At 37.3% G+C, this 21,125-nt stretch overlaps 1 protein-coding gene across 9 annotated transcripts in view; it reads left to right on the forward strand.

Annotated features, from left to right (window-relative positions):
- The window catches only part of SOX6 (SRY-box 6), a 270,848-nt gene that overhangs the window by 191,984 nt on the left and 57,739 nt on the right, over positions 1–21,125 (forward strand). For all 9 annotated transcript variants that reach the window (XM_026076624.1, XM_026076621.1, XM_026076623.1 and 6 more), the window contains 3 exons: positions 11,137–11,286; positions 15,175–15,355; positions 18,072–18,262. In XM_026076624.1, coding sequence (XP_025932409.1) covers positions 11,137–11,286; positions 15,175–15,355; positions 18,072–18,262 — 522 coding nt within the window. The remainder of the gene's footprint in view (positions 1–11,136; positions 11,287–15,174; positions 15,356–18,071; positions 18,263–21,125) is intronic.

Below are 21,125 nucleotides of genomic sequence, written 5' to 3' on the forward strand. Positions count from 1 at the left end.
AATAGCAAGTCTAGTTTAACTATCACAGACTGAAACACTTGTGAGCTGAGTAGTTATTTTATTTCAATGGAAGCAACATTACATATATTCTGTGGTAATGTGAGATATTTAATGCATTGTCTAAACTTTAATTGTATAAACATTTTAGGATACATCTTTGAATTCATATTTTTTGCAGGGAGTAAACTTTTCTTTTGCAATTTTGATGCTGTCTCATTAAAAATTCCCTGCAGCCTCATAGGGAGATGGGTGACATTATATTTTGGAAACTTGTCAAGGTGCTGTAAAACTAGTAAAGCAACTGCTTTACTTCCTAAGGGGAAACAAATACAGTATTATGGAGGCAACTGCCAGATGCCAAATTATATATATTGTCTTAGCTACTTGCAATGATTGATAATTTATTTTAGCTCTAAGCATTCTTTCTTGGCTTTGCCCACAGCTTTACAGTAAACAGGTTGTGAACAGGCAGTTTCTGAGAGATTGTATTTAATTGTCATAATATAATGAAACCGAAGCTGGGTACAGTCTTGGGAACAATGCCTAAAATTGAGCTGCTTGCATTTAGGCAGCAAAGCATTTTTGAGCATTTTGCCCTTGTTGAGCTGTTTTGATGGCCATTTCTACTTCATTACGTCAAAGCAGAATGAGGTCAAAAGAATGAGAAACATAGTTTCCAAGCAAAACAGAAATGATCTTAAGAGCATCTTAACGCATATGTGCCTCGAGGCAAGTTCAGCTCCCTATTAGCTCTGTAGCACTGCTCCAAATTTACATGGCTGTAACTGAGAGAGGGCTTTGGGATTGGATGTCTGTGCTGTCAGGCCATGGTGATAAACAGGTGGGCACGGGAAGAAGAGAATAGATCTCTAAAAGTGGATTATGAAGCAGGGATCTATGGATTTATTGATCTGACATCTTCTCAGTCTACCTTTTTTCTTTTTTCTTTTTTTCTTTTTTGGTCAGAATAGCAGTATTAGATTTGGGACCAGAATGTATTCTCTGTAAATCTTTTATTTAAAAATAAGCAATGTTGATAACACTTAAAGACAAATTAGCCAAATGGTAATTTCATTTTAATTTTACATTTCCCATTACATTAAAATTTAAATAGATATGCTATAGCTGGCAATACTAATTCAGTCTCTTTCAATACAAGCACATAATATGACAAATAAAGCCAAACTTTTAATAATACTGCAAGATACAGGAGCCACAGTATGCCAGAATAAGTCAAGGTCAAAAAGGTCTATCATTTCTTTAGAATGCATGCCACTGTGATCATCTAGTCCATGCATATTTTGATCAGGACCTATTTCATACTGTGTGACTGTTCTTTAGGAAGCGATGATAATTTGCTTCTTCAAAAGCTGAGGCAAGAAATCAAAATCCATGTAGAATAGATATGGTACTGCTACTTGTTTTCCCCAGCAGAAGTCTGGATCTTTGTCACTGACTTTTTTAACAGATCCCCTTAACATCTGTCCAGCAGACTGTGGACTTTATTAGCAGACAAGAGACCCACCAGACTTAGAGCCTGCTGGGTCCGTCTTCATCTTCACAGCTGTGGATTAACTCAGACTTTCCAGAGGAGGACAACCATATGGGATAATTGGTGTCATTGGGTAGCTAAAAAAAATACGAAGAAACAAATGTCGTCCAAACACAATTCACTGTTTTTACAGCCACAATTACTAGTCTGTTTAAGAAATAAGAAAGGCAGCATTACACTAAAAAAAGAAAATCTATTCATATCTATGTGGGAACCTAATCAGGCTTTCGTTTCCAATGACGATGGCTCCACAGTCGCACCAGGTCTGCAACAAGAATGCTCCTTTTGTGTGCCGATAATGTGGAAGCGATAAAATTTCCTATAAGAGACATATGTGTTTACATCACGAGATGTGTTATTTGACAAAATGCTTTGTTCTCTGCATATTTTCCATGCAGAGTTTCATGCTGGGTTGTTTTGCTGGAAAGCTTTGATTAGCTAGAATTAGTTGCTGAAGGAAAATAGACACTTTTGTTTTATGAGTCCTCTTGCTGAGCTGTAAATTATAGTAAAACATATAAGAAGTGACAGAAAGAGGTGCTGATTTGAACCTCTGACCCATGATCGGCATAAAAACTTAAGATAACTCTTTCAAAGGACTACTGAGGGCCATAAATATTCCATGGTCCACTTAAAGTTAGGCCTTTTTAACAAAATAAAGCTGTTGTTTTGCATAAGGGGATCTTGACTCTACAGTACTACAACAATGCAAGCTGCAGTATCTAAAATATATAGGGGTGCTTTCTTTTAATTTAAGTATGGGTTGGCCATTATCCGCAGCAAGGCAGCAAAAGCTGTGAGAGTGATTTGTCTTTTTCTGAACCAGTACAATGAATCTGTGGTCAGTTAAAGAAGCTGGGACCAGCAGATACTCAGTGGGGAAATTCAGATACTTGTTACTTTGTAGCTTGAGTAGTAAGCTCATTGGCATTGAGTGGAATTTAAGGACACACAAAGATTTCCCATGACAATATGCAGAGCAGCAGCAAGACACTGAAATTACTGGTGTTAATAGCTCAAAACTCACAAACTGAATGAATATGAATAACCAGCAGAAATATTCTCTTAGCCTGAGACAGAATTTTTTTATAACTTAGATTTCTAAAAGCTGTTTTTTCTTTAGTACATGCACACCTGAACATATAGGGAAAACTGAAGTCTTCTAACTCCATCTGCAAATACAAAACATGTTATTTGTATTTTCACAAATTCAGTTAGTTCATTTGCACATATTGGGCTGTAAACTGAGAGCACATTAGGCAGCAAACACACAAATGATCATGCAACAGTCTTTGTTTTTATGACATTAGTTACAATAATTCATTGGCTGCCTGTTTGTGTTACACCTTAAGGCCTTTTGCAGAGGTATTTGGTGCACTGTTATAAAAAGTAGAGGATATTGACCCTCAGTAACTATACATGTAAACCCTTTAGACTCTGAGGTAGGACAATATATGGGTCTTTAAAATCAGAATAGTATGTCACTGTCCGCTGTGGATAGATTAGGCATGTACAAACAAGTGAAAGCAAGGAATGATACTGTTAAAAGGAAACCATGTGCATATAATATAACATTTGCATTCTGTAGAGAAAAAGAAAGCTTTGAAGTGTGCTATTACCTATTATTTATCACATTTCTAAATTAAACACTTTCTTAATTGTTACTCCAACTTCCTGTAGCTGTGCTTGAGCAGCACCATTTCAGATATACTCAAATAAAGCCAAATACTCCTCAGTTATTTATCATAAGTATGTGAGTTAAATTGATGTTGCATACTTGGTGGTTCTTAAATTGTAAGCTGCTATTATCTGTGTGGTGGCACAGGTTAAAATGAGAGGAGGATTTGGCCACGGTACTTGTGCATCTATAAAACTCACCTAATTTTGATTCATTAACTTTTTCTGAGAACAAACTGAGAAAATGCTACTGAGGCATCGAAATTTCGTCAAAACAAATTTATAAAATACGTTGTTCTAGCAGGTAGCATCTGTACAGACGTACTATACAACATACACTTTTAGCACAAAATGTTTTATCTATTTATTTCATGAGATCTTGTTTTCATCAGCAAAGCTTGATTTTTCCAAGTCTCAGATATTTTATTCAAGTAAGGGTTGTGTTTGTGTGCGTGTGTGCATTTACTTCAACGTTTGCACGTGTACCTTTCCTTCCCTTTCTCCTCCTCCTGCTTTTGGGTGGAGAGCCCTCGCAGGACACACATGCCGAGCCGTGATGGGTATTTTGCTAGTGACAGCATCTGCTTCCTTGGCAGCCTCCACAGGCAGTAGCGCTGCTGCTGCTGCGGGGCTGCCCCTGCCTTCGTCACGTGGCTACGCTGCTGATGGGTTGCTTAGGCCGTTTGTGCTCCTGCATGCCATTTTCTGTTAACCTACCTTCGACTCTGAGGATCTGTATTCAAAGGCATCTTAAAATAAAGGAAGACAGCCACGTGCTATTTTTCATATCAATAATCCAATATCCCCATTTTCTACCTTGGTGCTATAGCAGAGGTCTCAGATGAGATCAGGATGCTGCTGTGTTAGTCACTGAATATATTTGGTGTAAAAGACATCCCAAATACAAAAAATGCTATTAATATACAAAGATAGGAAAAAGTAAGTACAATTAACCTAACTTTAGAGACAGTTCTCACACTTAGGTTGAGCTGTGTGTGACCTTTTTAATTGGGATACTTAGGCCTCCAGGCTGCTTTTTGAAAATGTTACCCTGTGTGAACTCCTGAAGGCTATACCAGCAACAGGGGGATCAGGTCAGCGTTGAGCCCTTGTTTCCACAGTTGCTCTTTATGATGTCCAAAAAATGAGTCTGAGCAGTAATTGAGTCTTCAAACAGAAGAAAAACTTTCTCTCACAGAAAGTCCATTTCCTTTAATCTGTTTGGCATCAAGCACATTTTAAGCACCTCTACAGCAATAATAAAAAATAAACAGTCCCACTGAAGTGGGTTTTCTGTGTACGTGTGTGTGTTGGGGGGGAGGCGGGGGGCAGGGGCGTTTCTGAAGTTTGTGCTGGAAATAGTAGAGATGTTGCGGGCTTCAGTGAGCTTGTAAAACCATTTGTGATTAGACACTTCTAAGTATTTTTAAGTATTATTTCATGTTGTATACTCTGAAGGAAAATTCTAGAATTACAGCTTTGCAACACTACATACTAAATGTACTATAGAAAAAACAACCATATTACCTCTTGCAGTGCATGATTTCAACAGCACTTGCAGTCACTCCTTAGAGTTTCTCTTCTTCAGAAACCGAATTACTCACCATCTAAATAGCTGAACTTTCATCTCTATAAATAAGATATTACAGCTTTGCATAATTCATTTAAAATGCTGACAAATAAGGATTCTCACTTGATTCTGAGTAGTTTTATTGTTCATTGTGATTTACTGTAGCAAATGTATTTGTTGAAGATGTAACATAGGACTTGCATTTTTAGTAACAGAAGACTTTAGAAGTAAGCAGAGTCCATAGAATTTTGCATTTTTTTTCAAGCAAAAAGTCTTTCTAACACCTTTGGAGAAATAATGTACATGTATAAAAAGGAGTGTGTGTTTTCATTTTGGTCATAAATCTTTTAGTAAAATAAAATTAAGAAGTAAATGTTTCTAGAACAGATCTCTGATCTTTCTCCTTGCATCAAGACAGCTTCTACTAGATTTGTCTTTGCGGCATCTTTCAAGCGCATCCGTTGCAATTCACCCAGTTAGGTCAGCCCTCATTGCCTGTGCTTTGATTATCCTCTTCACTGACAATTACAACCACTCTCTTACCTCCTTGCTTCTCATATTACTTTGCTTTAGTTTCTCAAAATGCTTCCACAAATAACACATGAATTATGCCACCACTGCTGTGACCAAATTCTCCCTCAGCAAAGCAGTCAGTTGAGATGTCTGGTCCTTGCTTTTTCATTTGTACATGTACAAATACAGCCACTCTCTCCATTTCCTCCCTAGGCTTATATAGCTAAAGAAACGGCCTCTCCCTCATGCAGCATTTGATCATTTTCTCTTTGTTAAAATACCTTCTTGAAACAAACTTCTTCCATTAGGCCTGTCATTGATAAGCCACTGGTAAGACAATTCTGTTTATCATCATCCTGTGTTGGGTGGTAAAACTGTCTATCAGAAAGTTAGCAAGTTATAGTCAGCCCAGATCTGCCTTCACTATGTTGATTCAAGGCCTTTTCTATTTTATTCACCCTGTATTACTTCTGTAACATTCGATTCTCAAAGTTCTTCACCTTTATTCGTTCATTTAGACACAGATGCTGCAGGCTGGGAGCTGAGTGTCAGTATTCCCGCTGTAAAAAAAGGAAACATCTGGTGCATAGAAAGGTTTGCTCTGGGCTTGTTTGATTTGCTCGGTGTCATTGAGCAGCGCATGCGTGTGACATGTTACAGGCTTAAGTGCAGGGGAGAAGTCATACAGGAAAGGGACCTGAGCTAATGAAAGAGTTTTGATTATTGAAAACTAGTTGAAAAAACATCATTGAGAAAAGCCTATTGAAAAAAGATATTGAAACCTGAGAGAGGGATGTGTACGGCCTAAGGCCTTCGTCTTCTGCCAAGATGTGGATGCACATTGGCAGCCAGTGCAGGCATCCTTGGGTCTCATGAAAGTATTTCACAAAGGTGTTGTGAAACTTTGATGACATTAGTGAAGGTTTTAACATTTGGATAAATGGGGATGCACTATTATTAGTTCATGGATTTGTATGACAAATTTTAGATCATAGATGATACTTTTTCTCAAAAGAGTGAAGTGGAAATAATTCATCAAATGCCACAGGCAATTTCTGAAGCAGGGAATAACCCCTGCTGAATTATTGTTTTTATTACTTATTCAATTTTTCTTGGATGGTAGCTCTAAGCTATAGCAAGAGTTTAGTATGAATTCTGCTGTTTCCAAGTGAAAATCAGTACATCTTCTGCTATGCTGTACAAATGCTGTGCACAGTGCTTTCCCACTCATCTGTATTATTTTTTAGGTAGATGAACAGCACTCAGACCCATAGTGACCTCCGACTTCCATAAATTCCTCTGAGATTTTTTGAGTGGATTAGGGTGGGAATAGAGTTTCAGAAATAAGTGCTTGTGCCCATAAGCTTGTAAGTTCATAGGTGCCTAAGTGTGAGTTTTCCAGTATGTGTGAAAGATACAAGATTTCACTTGCCTTTGCCTTAAGTGAGACTTATTGCATTTGAAAATCCCACTCTTCAGCATCTGATCATGATATTAGAAGAACCTGATGTTGAAAATTCTAAAACTAAATCCTTGCTCACATACTTCAACCGACCTGGTTTTTAAAATTGTTAACTATGCAGCATCACCCAGTAAATGAAGATCAGTACCACTTATATATCCAGCCTGTGACTGGGTTGTAAGAATCTAACTTAGTGATCTTTTTTTTTTTAAAATACCAGGCCATACATTTTTAAGGCTTTTTAAAACAATCTTGAATGCTTGATGGTTTTGAATATCCAATTTGTAATCAAGAGCCTTCTGAGTCAGTGGTCATCATAAGGGATGTGTAATGTTCTTCTCTTTATGTGCTAGAGATATATTGAAAGGAAGATATCTTTCAGTAAGGTAGGTTAATTTTTTTAGTCACTACTCAATAGTTGGCAAGTTAGAATTTCAATAGGAAAATTTCCATTCAAACGTGTGCTTTTGAGAGTTAAAAGCTAACAATCAAAATTTGTTCACTGTTTTTTTCTCTTTAATCTTGCAAATAACAGCTTCACAACCTGACCATCTCAATGTGAGGTCCTAGATTGCTGTTTAGAACCCTAACAGTGGTATTTGCAAAAATATCCATTTTACCCCTGCAGCAGTGGTGTGCATATATTTTTGCAGAATGACTAGCTCATCATACAAACAGATATTTAAATGAAGTTATACAATCTTCCAGTTCACATGACAATTTTGCTAGCACTAGTGTGAATTTTTTGCAAGGTTTGCACCCACTTTTGGAACAGCTTTGTTTTAAAGACTAAGCAAACCAGAACGATAATTATTGATATGTATTTTTATATTTGCTTTGATTGTTTAAAACAAATTTATAAAAATGCCAGGCTAAAGCCTGTCTTGTCACCTTGGAGTAACCCAGTGATGAATGATATATATATATAAACACCAAAATATCTTTTATACTCTCTCTCCATTTAGAAACATTTCTTCCTCATGCTACTTACGATGCAGCCAATAAATCCCTCAACATACTGGGATGGGAGTGGCATATAACTCTAATTTCATTTTGCTTTTAATCTTTGCATTTCCAAAACAAAACAACGACCCAGATAGTCACTATAATGGCCCACATTTCTTGTGACTCTCTCTCTCTGACCCTTAAAGTATTGTGGACATTTCACTTGCCAGTCCTACTGAAATCCAAGTGTCAAATGACCAACTTCAAATCACTGGCTGGCCCTCTTCTGACCGGAACGCCAGGCTTCTCTCTTTGCATTGCAGTGAAGTTTTGATCTTGAGATATCGGGTCAAGATACAGCTACACCATGGGCTGCCAGCAGTTAGATGTGATAAACACACTTTTACTGACCAGTAATTGCCAACTGGGCTACAATCTCTGTTTGCCATGCTATTTGCCATCACTGACTTTCTATTTCCTTTTACTCTCTAAGAAAGACTACTTTGCTGTAGAAAAAAAACCTAACTCCATCTTTTCTGCCCTGTTGTCTTACTTGAGAATGGAGAAGGGGATTCTTTCAAACTTCAGTTGATAAGCCTGGATTTGTTTTTACATATGTTTCTTTTCCAGCTCTTGAAACTGCAATATACCATACATAAAGTACTGACGTTTTAGTCTACTTTCATTAAAATCTCAATCAAACACCACTTGGCTTTGAAGTAAGCTGTCTATACTGCCTGTGTGGTTGTGAGTGTTTTGGGGGCTATAAGTATAGAGGTAGGCTTACTTTTCAGTTCTAGTTCTTAGAGGTCATAGGGTCACAGGAAAATCCAGGTTGGATGGGAGCTCAGGAGATCTCCAATCTCCTGCTCACAGCAGGGTCAGCTATGAGATCAGGCCAGGTTGCTCAGGGCTTTCTCCAGGCAGGTCTGGAAAACCTCCAAGGCTGGAGACTGCACAGCCTCTCTGGGCAGCCTGTTCCACTGCTTCTCTGTCCTCTTGATGAAAAAGGTCATCCTTATATCCAGTCTGAACTGCTCTTGTTTCAACATGTGCCCTGTGTCTCTTGTGCTCCTACCATGTGCCGCTGGGTACAGCCTGGCTCCTTCATCTTGATGACCTCCTTGCAGACACCAGCAGACTGCTGTTAGGTGCCCCTGAAGCTGCCCCTTCTCCAGGCTGAACAAACTCAGCTCCCTCAGCCTCTCCTCACAGGGCAGGTGCTCCAGCCCCCCACCATCCTGGTGGCCCTCTGCTGGGCGCACTCCAGTTTATGGATGACTTTCCTGTATTGGGGCTCCCAAAACTGGATGCAGTGCTCCAGGTGTGGTCTCACAAGTGCTGAGTGTGTACTGGCCATGCCCCTGTTAATACGGCCCCGGACGCTGCTGGCCTTCTTTGCTGCCAGGGCACGTTGCCGGCTCCCGTTCAGCTTGCCGTCCAGCAAGATCCCCGGTCCCTTTCAGCCAGTGGGTCCCCAGCCTGTATCGTTGCAGGGGACTCTTCCTTCCCAGGTGCAGGGCTCTGCATTTGTCCTTGCTGAATTTCATCAGGGGCCTGCCGACCCCTTCCTCCAGCCTGCCTAGGTCCCTCTGGATGGCAGCCCTGCTCTCGAGTGTATCAGCTCGTTGCCCCGATTTTGTATCAACTGCAAACTTGACAAGAGTTCACTCAGTCATCTCCTCCAGGTCATTTATAAAGACGTTACATAGGTCCTTAATTTTAAAAATTGGAAAAATATTTTAATAGACAAAGTATAGAACACTGAGAAAGCCATTATAATCTCTTTTTCTTGTCCTTAAGTTATATTGCAGTTTGTTGTGTTGTCTGTTCCATAGTACAGTATCTGATTTATTCTGAGCTGAGAATGTGCAGGCTTTCAGAAGTTTGCAAAATTTGCTTTTTGCTATCATGTAAGCAGTGCATCCTGTTGAGCAAATATAGATTGGCCCCATGAATATGACATTAGTTTATAGGCCACTGACGAAGGGAGTTGATAAGATCCCTTCAGTAGATCAAAACATGTACAACTGTATACAATGCTTCATTTTCATTTTTCAGGACATCACAGGAAGCTGAAAAATTAGTGTTCTAGCAAAGGAAAAAATGTAGTACCTTAGCCAAAATATTTAAACACTACTGATTTCAAAATATCTGTCTGTGCTCCTTTTGTGGCCTATGCTTGGCATTGAGAAGGGATGGCACCAAGCAAGCAAACAAACAAACAAACAAACAGCAGTTTTCATTAAGCCCCCCGAGTTCTGACTCTGCCCCTCCTTCCCGGGTTTGTCTAGCCACTGAGTCATTGAGCGTACAGTATTGTGTAACTTTCGTTTCTGTGGAGGCTTGTTATATTAGAAAAATTGTTCCAAAGAAAGCAACAATTATGACATAAGCACATCTGGCTCTTGCAAATTATTCTTTATTAAGCTTTCATTTAATTACATGTGCTGAAAGGTCTGCTTTTGATTACTGTAATTTTTTTTATTTGTCCATCTGAATGATAGTAATGTTGGAAATTACATACAAACCACCTGGCTTTTTTCTCACTAATAAGGCAAAGTTTATATAGATTTATGTGCAGAAGAGGGATTAGGATCTTCCCTGTTTATGGCAGAAGAATTATTGCTGATGCTAATTCAAGGTGAGGGTTTAAATTTGGTCACTGGAAGGAAATTAAACCTATTTGATTTTTTTTTCAGGAAACACTTCAGATTGGTAGGAATAGTTTACTTTAATATACACATCTCTTATGATGTTTCAGGTAAACTTTTTGAAAAATTGGATGCATATTCATATGGGTGTTTTTGTATTTTCATTACTATTTACAGGAATTTGTAAGGCCTACATTCTTATTAACATTCATAGAAGTTAAAAATCTCTGTACAGTGAGATGGAAACACACCCTGTTGTCTCTTTTACCTTTCATTGCTATCCAGAGAACATTCAGCATTGCATTTCAGTAGCAAACGATTCACGTGTCAGCTCCCAGTAGAGGTTCTGTAGTTGATGGATAGTTTCTGGGTAAGTAGACAAAGGCCTGAAGCATTAATTGTTTTTGACAGGGGTTGAAAGCTCTTTCTTATAAGCAGTCTTATAATATTGCCAATTTTTTTTGCATATTTGGGCACAATATAACTTTTTGCTCTTTGCTGTGACACTCATTAACAAGAGGGGGGAAAAAACAGCTAAAAGTCAAATTAAGAAAAAAAGGCATTGGTGTGTCTGGGTCTCAGAAACTTTCTAGGTTTTTTTTTTTCCTCTTTGCAAATAACGAGAAGGAAAAACTATAAAATGCTGAAAAAATTCTCTAATTCCTTTAAGAGAAGAAACAAAGGACAATAAAAATTGTGTAAACTTACTGTTTCTCTTTTAGGAATGTTGCAGGAATATACTGTATATCTTCTTTTCTTCCAGCAACTGTATGCAGCTCAGCTGGCTAGCATGCAAGTTTCTCCTGGAGCCAAGATGCCATCTACTCCGCAGCCACCAAATACGACAGGGGCGCTCTCACCCACTGGCATGAAAAATGAGAAGAGAGGGACCAGCCCGGTAACTCAAGTTAAGGTATTTTTCAAGGAAGAAAAAAATGGGTGTTTGAAAAGGGCAGTGAAATTAAAGGGTCTACGTAATTGTTTTAACAGTTGGAAGTTCAACCACATGAAAGCTGTTCAATATTCAAATAAAATGTTCATTTTTAGTGCTGTATTATCAGTACAGAGAATGGAAGAGAAAGTATTTGCTTCTTGCTTCCAAAAATATCAGGCATCCCTCTTCCTACCATGTGCATCAGTGCAGATTCATCCCTAAAATGTGACATTCTCAAGATTTCAGTTTGCAATCTAGTAATGTGCCTAAATAGCGTCCATTTCATGCCTTGTTTCAAATCGAACATTTGAATATCTTAAAATATGGTGCTAGCTTACATTGTTAGGGCAAGAGAGACTGTAGATCTTCTAATTATTTTACAAATTCCAAGCTGTACTTTCTCCACAGTTTTGGAAAAAGCCTCCCATAAAAATAAAATGCAAGTCAGGACTCCGGGGAAAACATTGTGTCAGAGCAGCTAGGTTTGACTCTTGCTGATTTTGCAGAGCTGCTGACAAGCGGGCTGCTCCGCGCTGGTGCTGTGCCCTTGCTGAATGCTTGTGCCTGCTCATTCTCACTTGCTTAGAAGCAGGCAGCTACAACACGAACATCGGGCACCCCTCGAAATCTGTGGTGCGGCTAGTCCCTTTGGGGGGAACTGGCTTGCTTTTATTGCTATGTTTTCCCGTGGTTGTTCTGAGTTTCACGAGAGCAAATAACTTGGAAAACAATTTACTTCAAACTATTAAATTCCTATTTGGGGGAAAAAAAGCATACAGATACTTCATCATTTTGAATGATAGCACTGTAGATGCAGAAATATTGAAATAGATCTAAGGAAGGTATATAGTGACTTTCTGTTGAGAGAAAATGTGGTTTTTGGTAATTACTAAAGCCATATAGGCACACAAGTCTTAGTCTCAAATCAGCCTGGGAAGATTTTACTCACCTGAGGTGAGGGTTTCTTTTTTTCATTTTTTGACACGAGAATAAAATATCATTCGTTTTTTCATTATCATCAATCATTGTGGTAAAGTGTGGGTGAGCAGATATTTCTGCCTGGGCTGATAAATTTCCATGACACTTTTTTGCTAGGCTGAGAGTACTAATAAATAAAAACTATTCCATTATGGCCAGATCTAACATTTGTTTAGCAAAGCATTCACTTTACTTAACTGTAGATACATATTAGTCTAATATTTTACCTCTTGTAATCCAATGCCAGGCTTGAGAGCAGTCAGTGAAAGTCACTGCAAATGCAGAGCTTGTTATGGTCAATACAGAAGCCACCAAAAGCAAAGGCCAACTGTTTCAGCAAAGTTGCCATAGTACAGCGATACCTAACACCAGTGATTTATGGTATTGAGAATATACTACTGACTACTTTAATGTGAAAAAGTAATTTCATAAGTGAGTGAGCCAAATGGATCTACACCAAACCAAACCTTTACTGTATGAGTAAAATTTTCCCTGGTTAAATTTAAGCACATATCTCCTTGAACCAAGGCCAATACCATTCCAGCTTTGTGGCCAGCTGAGTCCTATTACTGACTTGACCACATGCAAATTCTTGGGGGTTTCCCTACATAATTTAACTTGAATGGACTGAAATATATGTTAATAAAAAAAGAAGCTTTTTTATACTTAGTTTATTAAGCACACTATTGCATTGAAAATATTAAAGGTAAACTAGAAGTGCTTACTGTAGACAAATACCAACAGATAACAAAAAATTACATATAATACTCTAATAAACTAGAATTTGTATGCTGTCTTTGCAAATACTGTTACCTTTGCAGGACATGGCAGTTTTGGTGGTCATGCGTTGCTTAACAAACCCTTTATGTATTTTGTTTATTTAAACAGTCATTTGTATGTAATGCTACAATACTATGTTCATTATTTATAGAACTACTGGGATACTTTTACAGGATTCAGATCTCTCAAAAAATAAAGATAGGTCTTTCAAGTCTGTGACCAGAATGCTTTCCAGCTTTTCAGTGGCTTCGCAGCAATGAGAATGCTCTCTACGAAGAACAAGCAAACAGGTTCTGGCAGTGGTCAGAGTTCTCTTCCCATGGTGGTATCATCAGTACTACTAGACAGAAAAGTATTTAGAAGTTGAATGTGGTAGCACAGGTTTGTATGTGTGCATGCTCACAGGCCCTGATCCTGCAAATGTAGTATTGCAAAAGGAGCTCTGGACTCTCACAAAACTTTGTTGAAGCCAGTCGGTGTCTGTGCAGGGAAACAGCTGCCAGTAAGGTGGCTGCAAAGCACAAGAAGGTACTGTGTGCCTTGCCTTGCAGAACTAGGCAGGGAAACCTTTGTGTTTCTGCTTTCACTTGGACTCTGAACAGGTGTGGGCATTTGTGTGCACTGCAAGGTCAGGGAAAATAAAAATGTCACACAGTTTTATGGAAATATTTCAAAGCTGAAAATACGATGGCATTATAAATACCTGTTTGTTACATTCGCCTGTTTAATGCATTGTGTATGATTACATGTACTTTGCTAAATCACCGCTTGACACTAAGGAGAATGGAAAAGATGAGCTAATGTAGTGTATTATTGTATTCTGTCATATATTTCTAAGCTTTGAAGTGATCACTGCTGTGTTTTAAAATATAGACCATACTCTCTTATAGTCAGCATAATTCTGCCTTGGGCATGTTTTAAATGAGAGATCTCTGTCTTACTGGGCTCTTTAATGACAGAAAAATCACTGTTTCACAGTTTTTCAAATGCTCTGTCTTGCTGGTTGCTAACATATTATGCAAAAGGGACAAGCCCAAAGAATGGGAAGGAGGTTACATTGTGAATATCCACCCTGATCAAAAAAATTAATTACTTGAATGAGGCTTCTTCCAAAAGTTAAGTGGTTTCTCAAGGTGCACTTATTCTCTTATAGCACTGAGACAAGATATATGTCAAAGAGTAAGTTTCTTCTGTAATTACTTGCATACAAAAAGTATCAAAATATAAAAGTATGCTGACACTGGATTTACATATCCATATGAAATATTCCTTGTCTTTATGAAAATAAACATACAGATACAGTAAAGACTGAATGTGGCAGAAATAATTACAGAATACAGAAATAATTACAAAAATATAAAACAGTCATGAAGCAGAATTGCATTTACATGAAATCTGTCAAAAATACATGACATACTTGAATAATAAAATACTGTAAAATATACAACATTAAATAGTATAAAATAAAGTATATTTTAAAATACATACAATATGAATTGATTAATGTGGTAAGTCAAGGAATTCAAATTCAGTTATCTTCCATTATGGGAAAACAGCATAAACAAAACATACACTCAAAATAAGATGTATGGAATATATAAGTCAGTAGCAGCATTAAATATGGGCCAAAGAACTGCCAGGGGTCTCCAAATGTTTCTTTCATAGAAGTACTTCTGATTGCTTAGTTTCTAATACATTTAAAATTAAGCTACATAACTTAATTTTATAGTGCCAGGAACTTTTCAAATCGAACCAATGCAAAAGCATTACTGAGCTGCTGGAAATTTTAAATAATTCTTTGTAAATGCCCTAGGTTAATTTAGTTCTCTGAAAACACATTAGGAAATTAAGCTGTAATGTGAGCTAACTCAAATTTTAATTTGGCAAAAAGAACGATCCAGCCACATACTTAATGTAAATAGAAGCATAACACTGAGAAATTAATGAGGTTTCCTTTCATTGAATCTTAAAGGAGGCAGATAATTAGCTTCTTTTGTTATTACTGCAGGAGAATGTGGTATTGTCTTGAAGGTGTAAAATAACTGCAGCTTGCAAAATGATGTGTTCATTTGTCTTTTTCTAATAATTATTTACATTAAACTCTTGTAGGATGAAGCAGCCCAGCCACTGAATCTTTCAGCCCGACCCAAGACAGCCGAACCTGTCAAATCCCCGACATCTCCAACACAGAACCTCTTTCCAGCTAGTAAAAGCAGTCCGGTGACTGTGACAAGTAAGAGCGGCATCCCCAGCCCCCTCGGTGGAGCTCTGGGAAGAGGATCCTCTATAGGTAAATCTGCCAGGGGAAAGGAGAAGCTGGTGTTTTTCCTGTGTGAAAATCTCAGCATGAGAACACTCAGAACATCTGATTTAAGTACATATCTGGATCTACATCTCTGTTTAAAATGAAAAAAAAAATCAAAAAAGGTTGTCAAATACCTCTTGTGTTCCAGGGACTTACAAGAGTAACCAAAATGATGCAATAGTGATATTTATCTACAGGAAATATGGCAAATGAATGTACAACGTAAGAAATATATCTATGTATGTATACATAAATATTTAATGCATATAAACGTGTATAAAGGTTTGTGTAAGTATCTTCTCCAAACACATCAATTAGGTGCATACATGCAAAGTTATCTTTTCAATTTTGGCCTCTGGGTTAGACAAACAAAAAAAATAGCTTTGCATGCATGCAGAGCCTGATTAGGTATTAGAAACACACACGTGATGGCCCCTGTGATTAATTCAGTCTAGTGAGACAGTGCACATACCTTAAACTAAGCATGTTTTTAAGCATTTTTTTGAACCAGGGCAAGGGAACATTCAGTATTGCTTACAGTAAACCAGAAGTTAGACAAGAAGGTAACTCCAAATGTGGTTGTCAGCTATTTAGCCCAGATATATCATTAGTTCTACCCATAACCACATTCTGAAAGAAACATAATCCTCAGTATTCTGAGTATTAAATTTGTTTTACCAGGACCATATTCTGAATATATTAATTTTTTAATAAAGACAAAAAGGCTTCAGTCCAGCTAATTCATATCCTTTTATTATTTGTTCATGCATCTGACATTTTTTTTTAATTCAGATAGTTACAGATAGGGAATTTTTGATCCATGTTTAAGATTCTTTAATTAAGAAATAAAGCTTCTAAATAATAATGAAACAAAACTGATCTGAAAACTATGTATGAAGACTACCTTAACCAGTCAAGAAACAGAATCAAGAGCTCTAAAATTTAATGATCACAGCCCTAAAGTTCAAACAGTAAATTTTAACAGTTACTAAATACTTACTACAAACCACTTATTCACACTCTGTAGTTCAAGTGTACTTGTAAATATATAGAAACACTTGTGAATAATGAACAGATATATTAAATACATACATTAAATATATAAAAATTACAATTTGTTCCATTCTCAAAACACTTGGGAACATCATGATCTCTAAAAGTTTCTGCAGAAAGATAGATATTCTTCCTGTCAATTTATTTCTGGCTACCACTACAGTAGCTAGCATTAGAAAGCGGCACATCTGTTTGAACTGAAAGACCATTCTAGTGAGATGGATAGGCAAGATAGGCCTAGGATGTGAATATTTTTAATGTAAAGACATAAAAATTTTCCTCTTGGTCCTAAAGTATAAAAGAAGCCTGGGGGAAAATTGTCAAAACTCAGCAGGAAACATGGGAGCTTCTGCTCCATTTTTTAGATAAATTGAGGTGATTGGGAGTCTAAATCTTATTACAAGTCAGACAAATTTTGTTCGCAACTCATTTAGGCTCCAAAAGGGAACTTAGGTGGCTAACTCATGCCCAAGAAGAGCAATTGCTGCTCCCTAACATGAAGTTATTATGAGGAGTGCTTCAGTTCTGACAGAAAACATCACAGTTTGATCACATCTATTCTCATCTAGAGAATCAGCTGCCCTAAATCCTAACTTTTTGATTTTAAGAGAATTTAGGGTCCTTTGTGGTTGAGATTTGCTATATATTCCTTAGCTGAACTGCAGTGGAATCAAAAGAATTGAAGCAAGTAGGAAAATTATCTTGAAGAAGAATTCCAGGTCTTAGCCTGTTTGCTATTTTTTTAGTGGAGTGTTACTAAGTTCCCAAATCACACTAGAGCTTTTATAAAAGACATTTGCATATCAGGCAGGATTGCTCAAAGTTCCTATCCAGCAGGTATATACATGATATAGATATGGGTATATGTATATTCACAGATATATCCATGTTCTGTATAATGGAAACTCCCATAAAAGTACAGGTGGATCAAGTTAAAGGTTCCCCACAGCAACATGGAACTACCAGTCACCGAATAATTGTTGTCTTTTGGTCTAAAATCAAAAAGTATATCTGGGGTACTAATCTTTACCTCTAAGATGTATTTTAAGATGCCAGGGAAATGTTTCATGTGAGTTTGCTCTATGTTTAAAAGGTTCTATTTCTGTCCAGCATGCGTAATAGAAAATAAATAAATATTTTCTCTTCACTTTAGACTCATGTTAAGGTTATAACATGCTCTGTCCCCTGCTATTAACTGTAGATGCTCTTTCTGAAATTGGAAGCTGAATATATGGAGCGATGGTTGTCTCTTGATAAAGAAATTCTAAAAATTGACATGTACTTCCATGGCCAAGTAAATAAGATTTCTTTCTCCTTCTTTGTTCATTTTTTATCTCTTAAAATTTCAAAGGCTGCCCACTTAAGCTTCAGACTAGTGTTACGTTAAACATATTTAACCTTAAACTTTGAGTCCATGGGTCTGTTGCTACATATCAGGCTATGTCAAGGTTTCAGTGGTTGTATTTATAACATAGCAAAACCAGTGCACAGGCTAATCAGTCAAGTCTATAGATTAATTCAGCCTTCAAAAAGACAATTATCACTCCTCCTCCTCCTCCTCCTTCTGCAGAAGTTAGTCAGCTCTAAGTGGATGAGAGCTAGATTTTGATATGGATGGTTGCCTAAATAAAGTGTGTTCTGTTTATAGATATCCTTTCCAGTCTTAACTCACCTGCCCTATTTGGGGACCAGGACACAGTAATGAAAGCCATTCAGGAGGCTCGAAAAATGAGAGAGCAGATCCAAAGGGAGCAGCAGCAGCAGCAGCAGCCGCATGGTGTTGATGGAAAATTGCCCTCCATGAATAACGTGGGTCTAAACAACTGCAGGAATGAAAAGGTAATGTCTCCTATTGCCACACTGTCTGTCATTCATTCTTTTTTTTTTCCCAGCAAACAGCTTCTTATTTTTATATAAAATTTCTTTTTTACAGCTTTTAGCCATCTCTGATTTTACGTTAAATACAGCTTGTCACTTCAGAGTGCTGTGCCACAAACTTCTCTACCTTTACATGACAGCATTCAAAAGACCAGTCCTATGCACTACACATGGTTAAACATGCATATGACATGTGGAAAAGTAATTGGGTGAAGCTAGCATGGTCTGTGGTCATTAGATTTTGAATGGTGCTTTTGAGGATGATTGGCTTGACAAATATGACAGAAACACTATTTGTGTACTAGTGTGGTTGAGTAGTACAATACCATTGAACATATGTGAGTGTGCTTGAATCTGTGACTCAGATTCAACAAGGTATTTAGGCTCGAAACAGTGCTTTTGGCTGTTGGCTTCAATGGGAAATTAGGGACCGAAGTTCTTTGTTGAATCTTGGCCGTAGTTTCCAAACAGTAAAAGGGCGATGGGGTCCCACAATAAAATGGTAAATTAGGGAAAGTGGGGAGAGAGCAAGGCCAGCATTGGACTGAGCAAGGTAACATTCAGTTTACAAAATAGCAGGATCATACACTGAAGGAGAGGAGCAGTTTTTGTCACATACACTGAAGGACTGCACGGAGGAAAAAGAGTTCTCTTGGAGAATTCTCTATATCCATGTAGTCCTGCTCTGTGGCCTTTCCAAGGTCTGGGAGAGCTGCTCGGGGAGCAGGTCCCTCTGTGTGTGTCTGAGCCAGTGAACGCTGAATCATGTAACTGGCTGAGCTATAAGGCAGCCCTTTGGATGAAAAATGCTGTTCTGTTGCCTTCCCTAGGGGTGGCTTTTCCTGCAAAAAATACAGTATGCATGTTATTTTCCACCACTGACACAAAATCGGTTACATACCACGATACTTATTGTACATTCCAGATTCCATATAACTAGAAAGGAAGAAGTATTTCTGCTAGTGCTAGTTTAAATGACAGCATTTAAAACTCACTTAATACAGATGGATACTATGAAAAACATGGAAACTGATCAAGCAGGCCATATTCAGACAAAACTCTAATTGTAAAGTCACTGTTTATCTTAACTAACTGAGAGGTAGGGTACTAAAGCCCAAGTTATAAAAATAAAATAAATGTCACACTTATGATCAGTATGAGGAGTTTATAAAATAATGCTTATTTTAAAATGTATTTTATGAGTTTCAGTGACTTGACATTTAAAAATATCCAACACACTGTAAGAGCTATTAAAGGAATTCTTAACATTTGATTTGACTTTGAAAAGTAAGTATAAAAACAGCATCCACTTACTTATCAAGTCTGCTCCCTGAGTATTTTCAGTACCACATTTACGTCTTGTATTGGATATAATAAGTTTCTATATCCTCTTTCACCTTTTATAGCAAAGCCAGTAAAGATTTCAGTGAATGATCTGGAATTTCTTTGTTGTGCAGGTTAATTGCAATACACAATTGCATGTAGGAACAACAGAGATCGACTTACAGGTTCCAGGGTGAGGTTGTATGTTAGGCAGTCAGAGAAAAGAAAATCTTTTTACTTGCAAATTTAGCAGAGTCAATGGGAAGCCTTTAAAAGTATAAACAACAGCATTCTCAAATGCCATCGTTTTGGGGGAGACTTTTCGGGGTAGCGCTGGTGATTTCTAAACTCTTAAGAATAAATTAGCAGTAAACAAATACGTTTTTAAATCTTTCAGTGTCCTTATATAATCCTGCACGTTTTATTTACTGTATTTACAGAATGAGCCATTAAGGCAGGAAAAAGTTTTAGGATATACTCTGTTTTTACTTTTGGCTTGTTAATTTGTCATTCTTGTTCTGTAGATGCAAGAAGGGCAGGGTTTACAAAAGACTGGCATATAAATTAGTCATTTTAAATGATGACATGTCCCCACTCTCTATTCTAAATAAAATAAAATAATTAATTCAAAGTCATGAATACTAAAGGAATGTATTTATATTTTATAGGAAGTATAAAATGTAGTAAAAACAGAAGCATACTTTGCACAAATAGCATTCTAGAGCACTCTTTTCTTCCCCTTTATTCTCCCCCATTTCAATTTTTACATTGATGATATATTCTTTTTACTCTAAAATGATGGGCAGGATGATCAAAATGGAGGGGGGGAATGATAGATCACTTCAGAAACAAAAACATAATTTTGCAATAATTGTAGGCCAAGAAGATGGTGTATAGTTTCTGTCATAATCCCAGTGAAGGTTTGATAGCATAGTTGCAATTTTGGATTGGCTTCTTTTGAAGAATCAGGACCCTGTGTTTTCAGAACCAAATTTTCAGAAATTGGCTTCAGGTAATTAGACTTGTATAAATGAGTAGCTAGAAGCCAGCACCAGAAAAAGATGACAAATTAATTGCCTGCAGCTGGTTTAAAAAAAGCTATTGAGTTCTGGTCAGTTACTGGTCTTCAAGTTCAGATAGTTGGTAATAGTTTGTTGTGCAAATGATTACGCTTGCAAAATTATGTACATAGCTTCAAAGCCTGAACTCAGGCCTTTTTGAAAATGTGTCACTTAAATCTCTGAATGCTTTGTATTTGGCTAGAGACACAGAATTAAAAATCGCCTCTGTTCATATTCTGCTGTTCAAAAAAAATCTACAAAGCTCTGAAAGTGCTCACAGAGCTTCACTCATCAGAAGGAGCAAAACAAAAGCATGCTGGATTCTGGCACAGTCAGACTTTGAGATTTGATAAAGCATTAAGGATTGGCTATACTTTTAAGGCAATATCATTCTAGAAATATCTACATTTATACTGTTATTTTAGTTTGTGCAAACAGGG

Source organism: Apteryx rowi, unplaced genomic scaffold (genome assembly GCF_003343035.1).
Source record: "Apteryx rowi isolate R43461 unplaced genomic scaffold, aptRow1 scaffold_435, whole genome shotgun sequence".
Taxonomy (NCBI): Eukaryota; Metazoa; Chordata; class Aves; order Apterygiformes; family Apterygidae; genus Apteryx; species Apteryx rowi.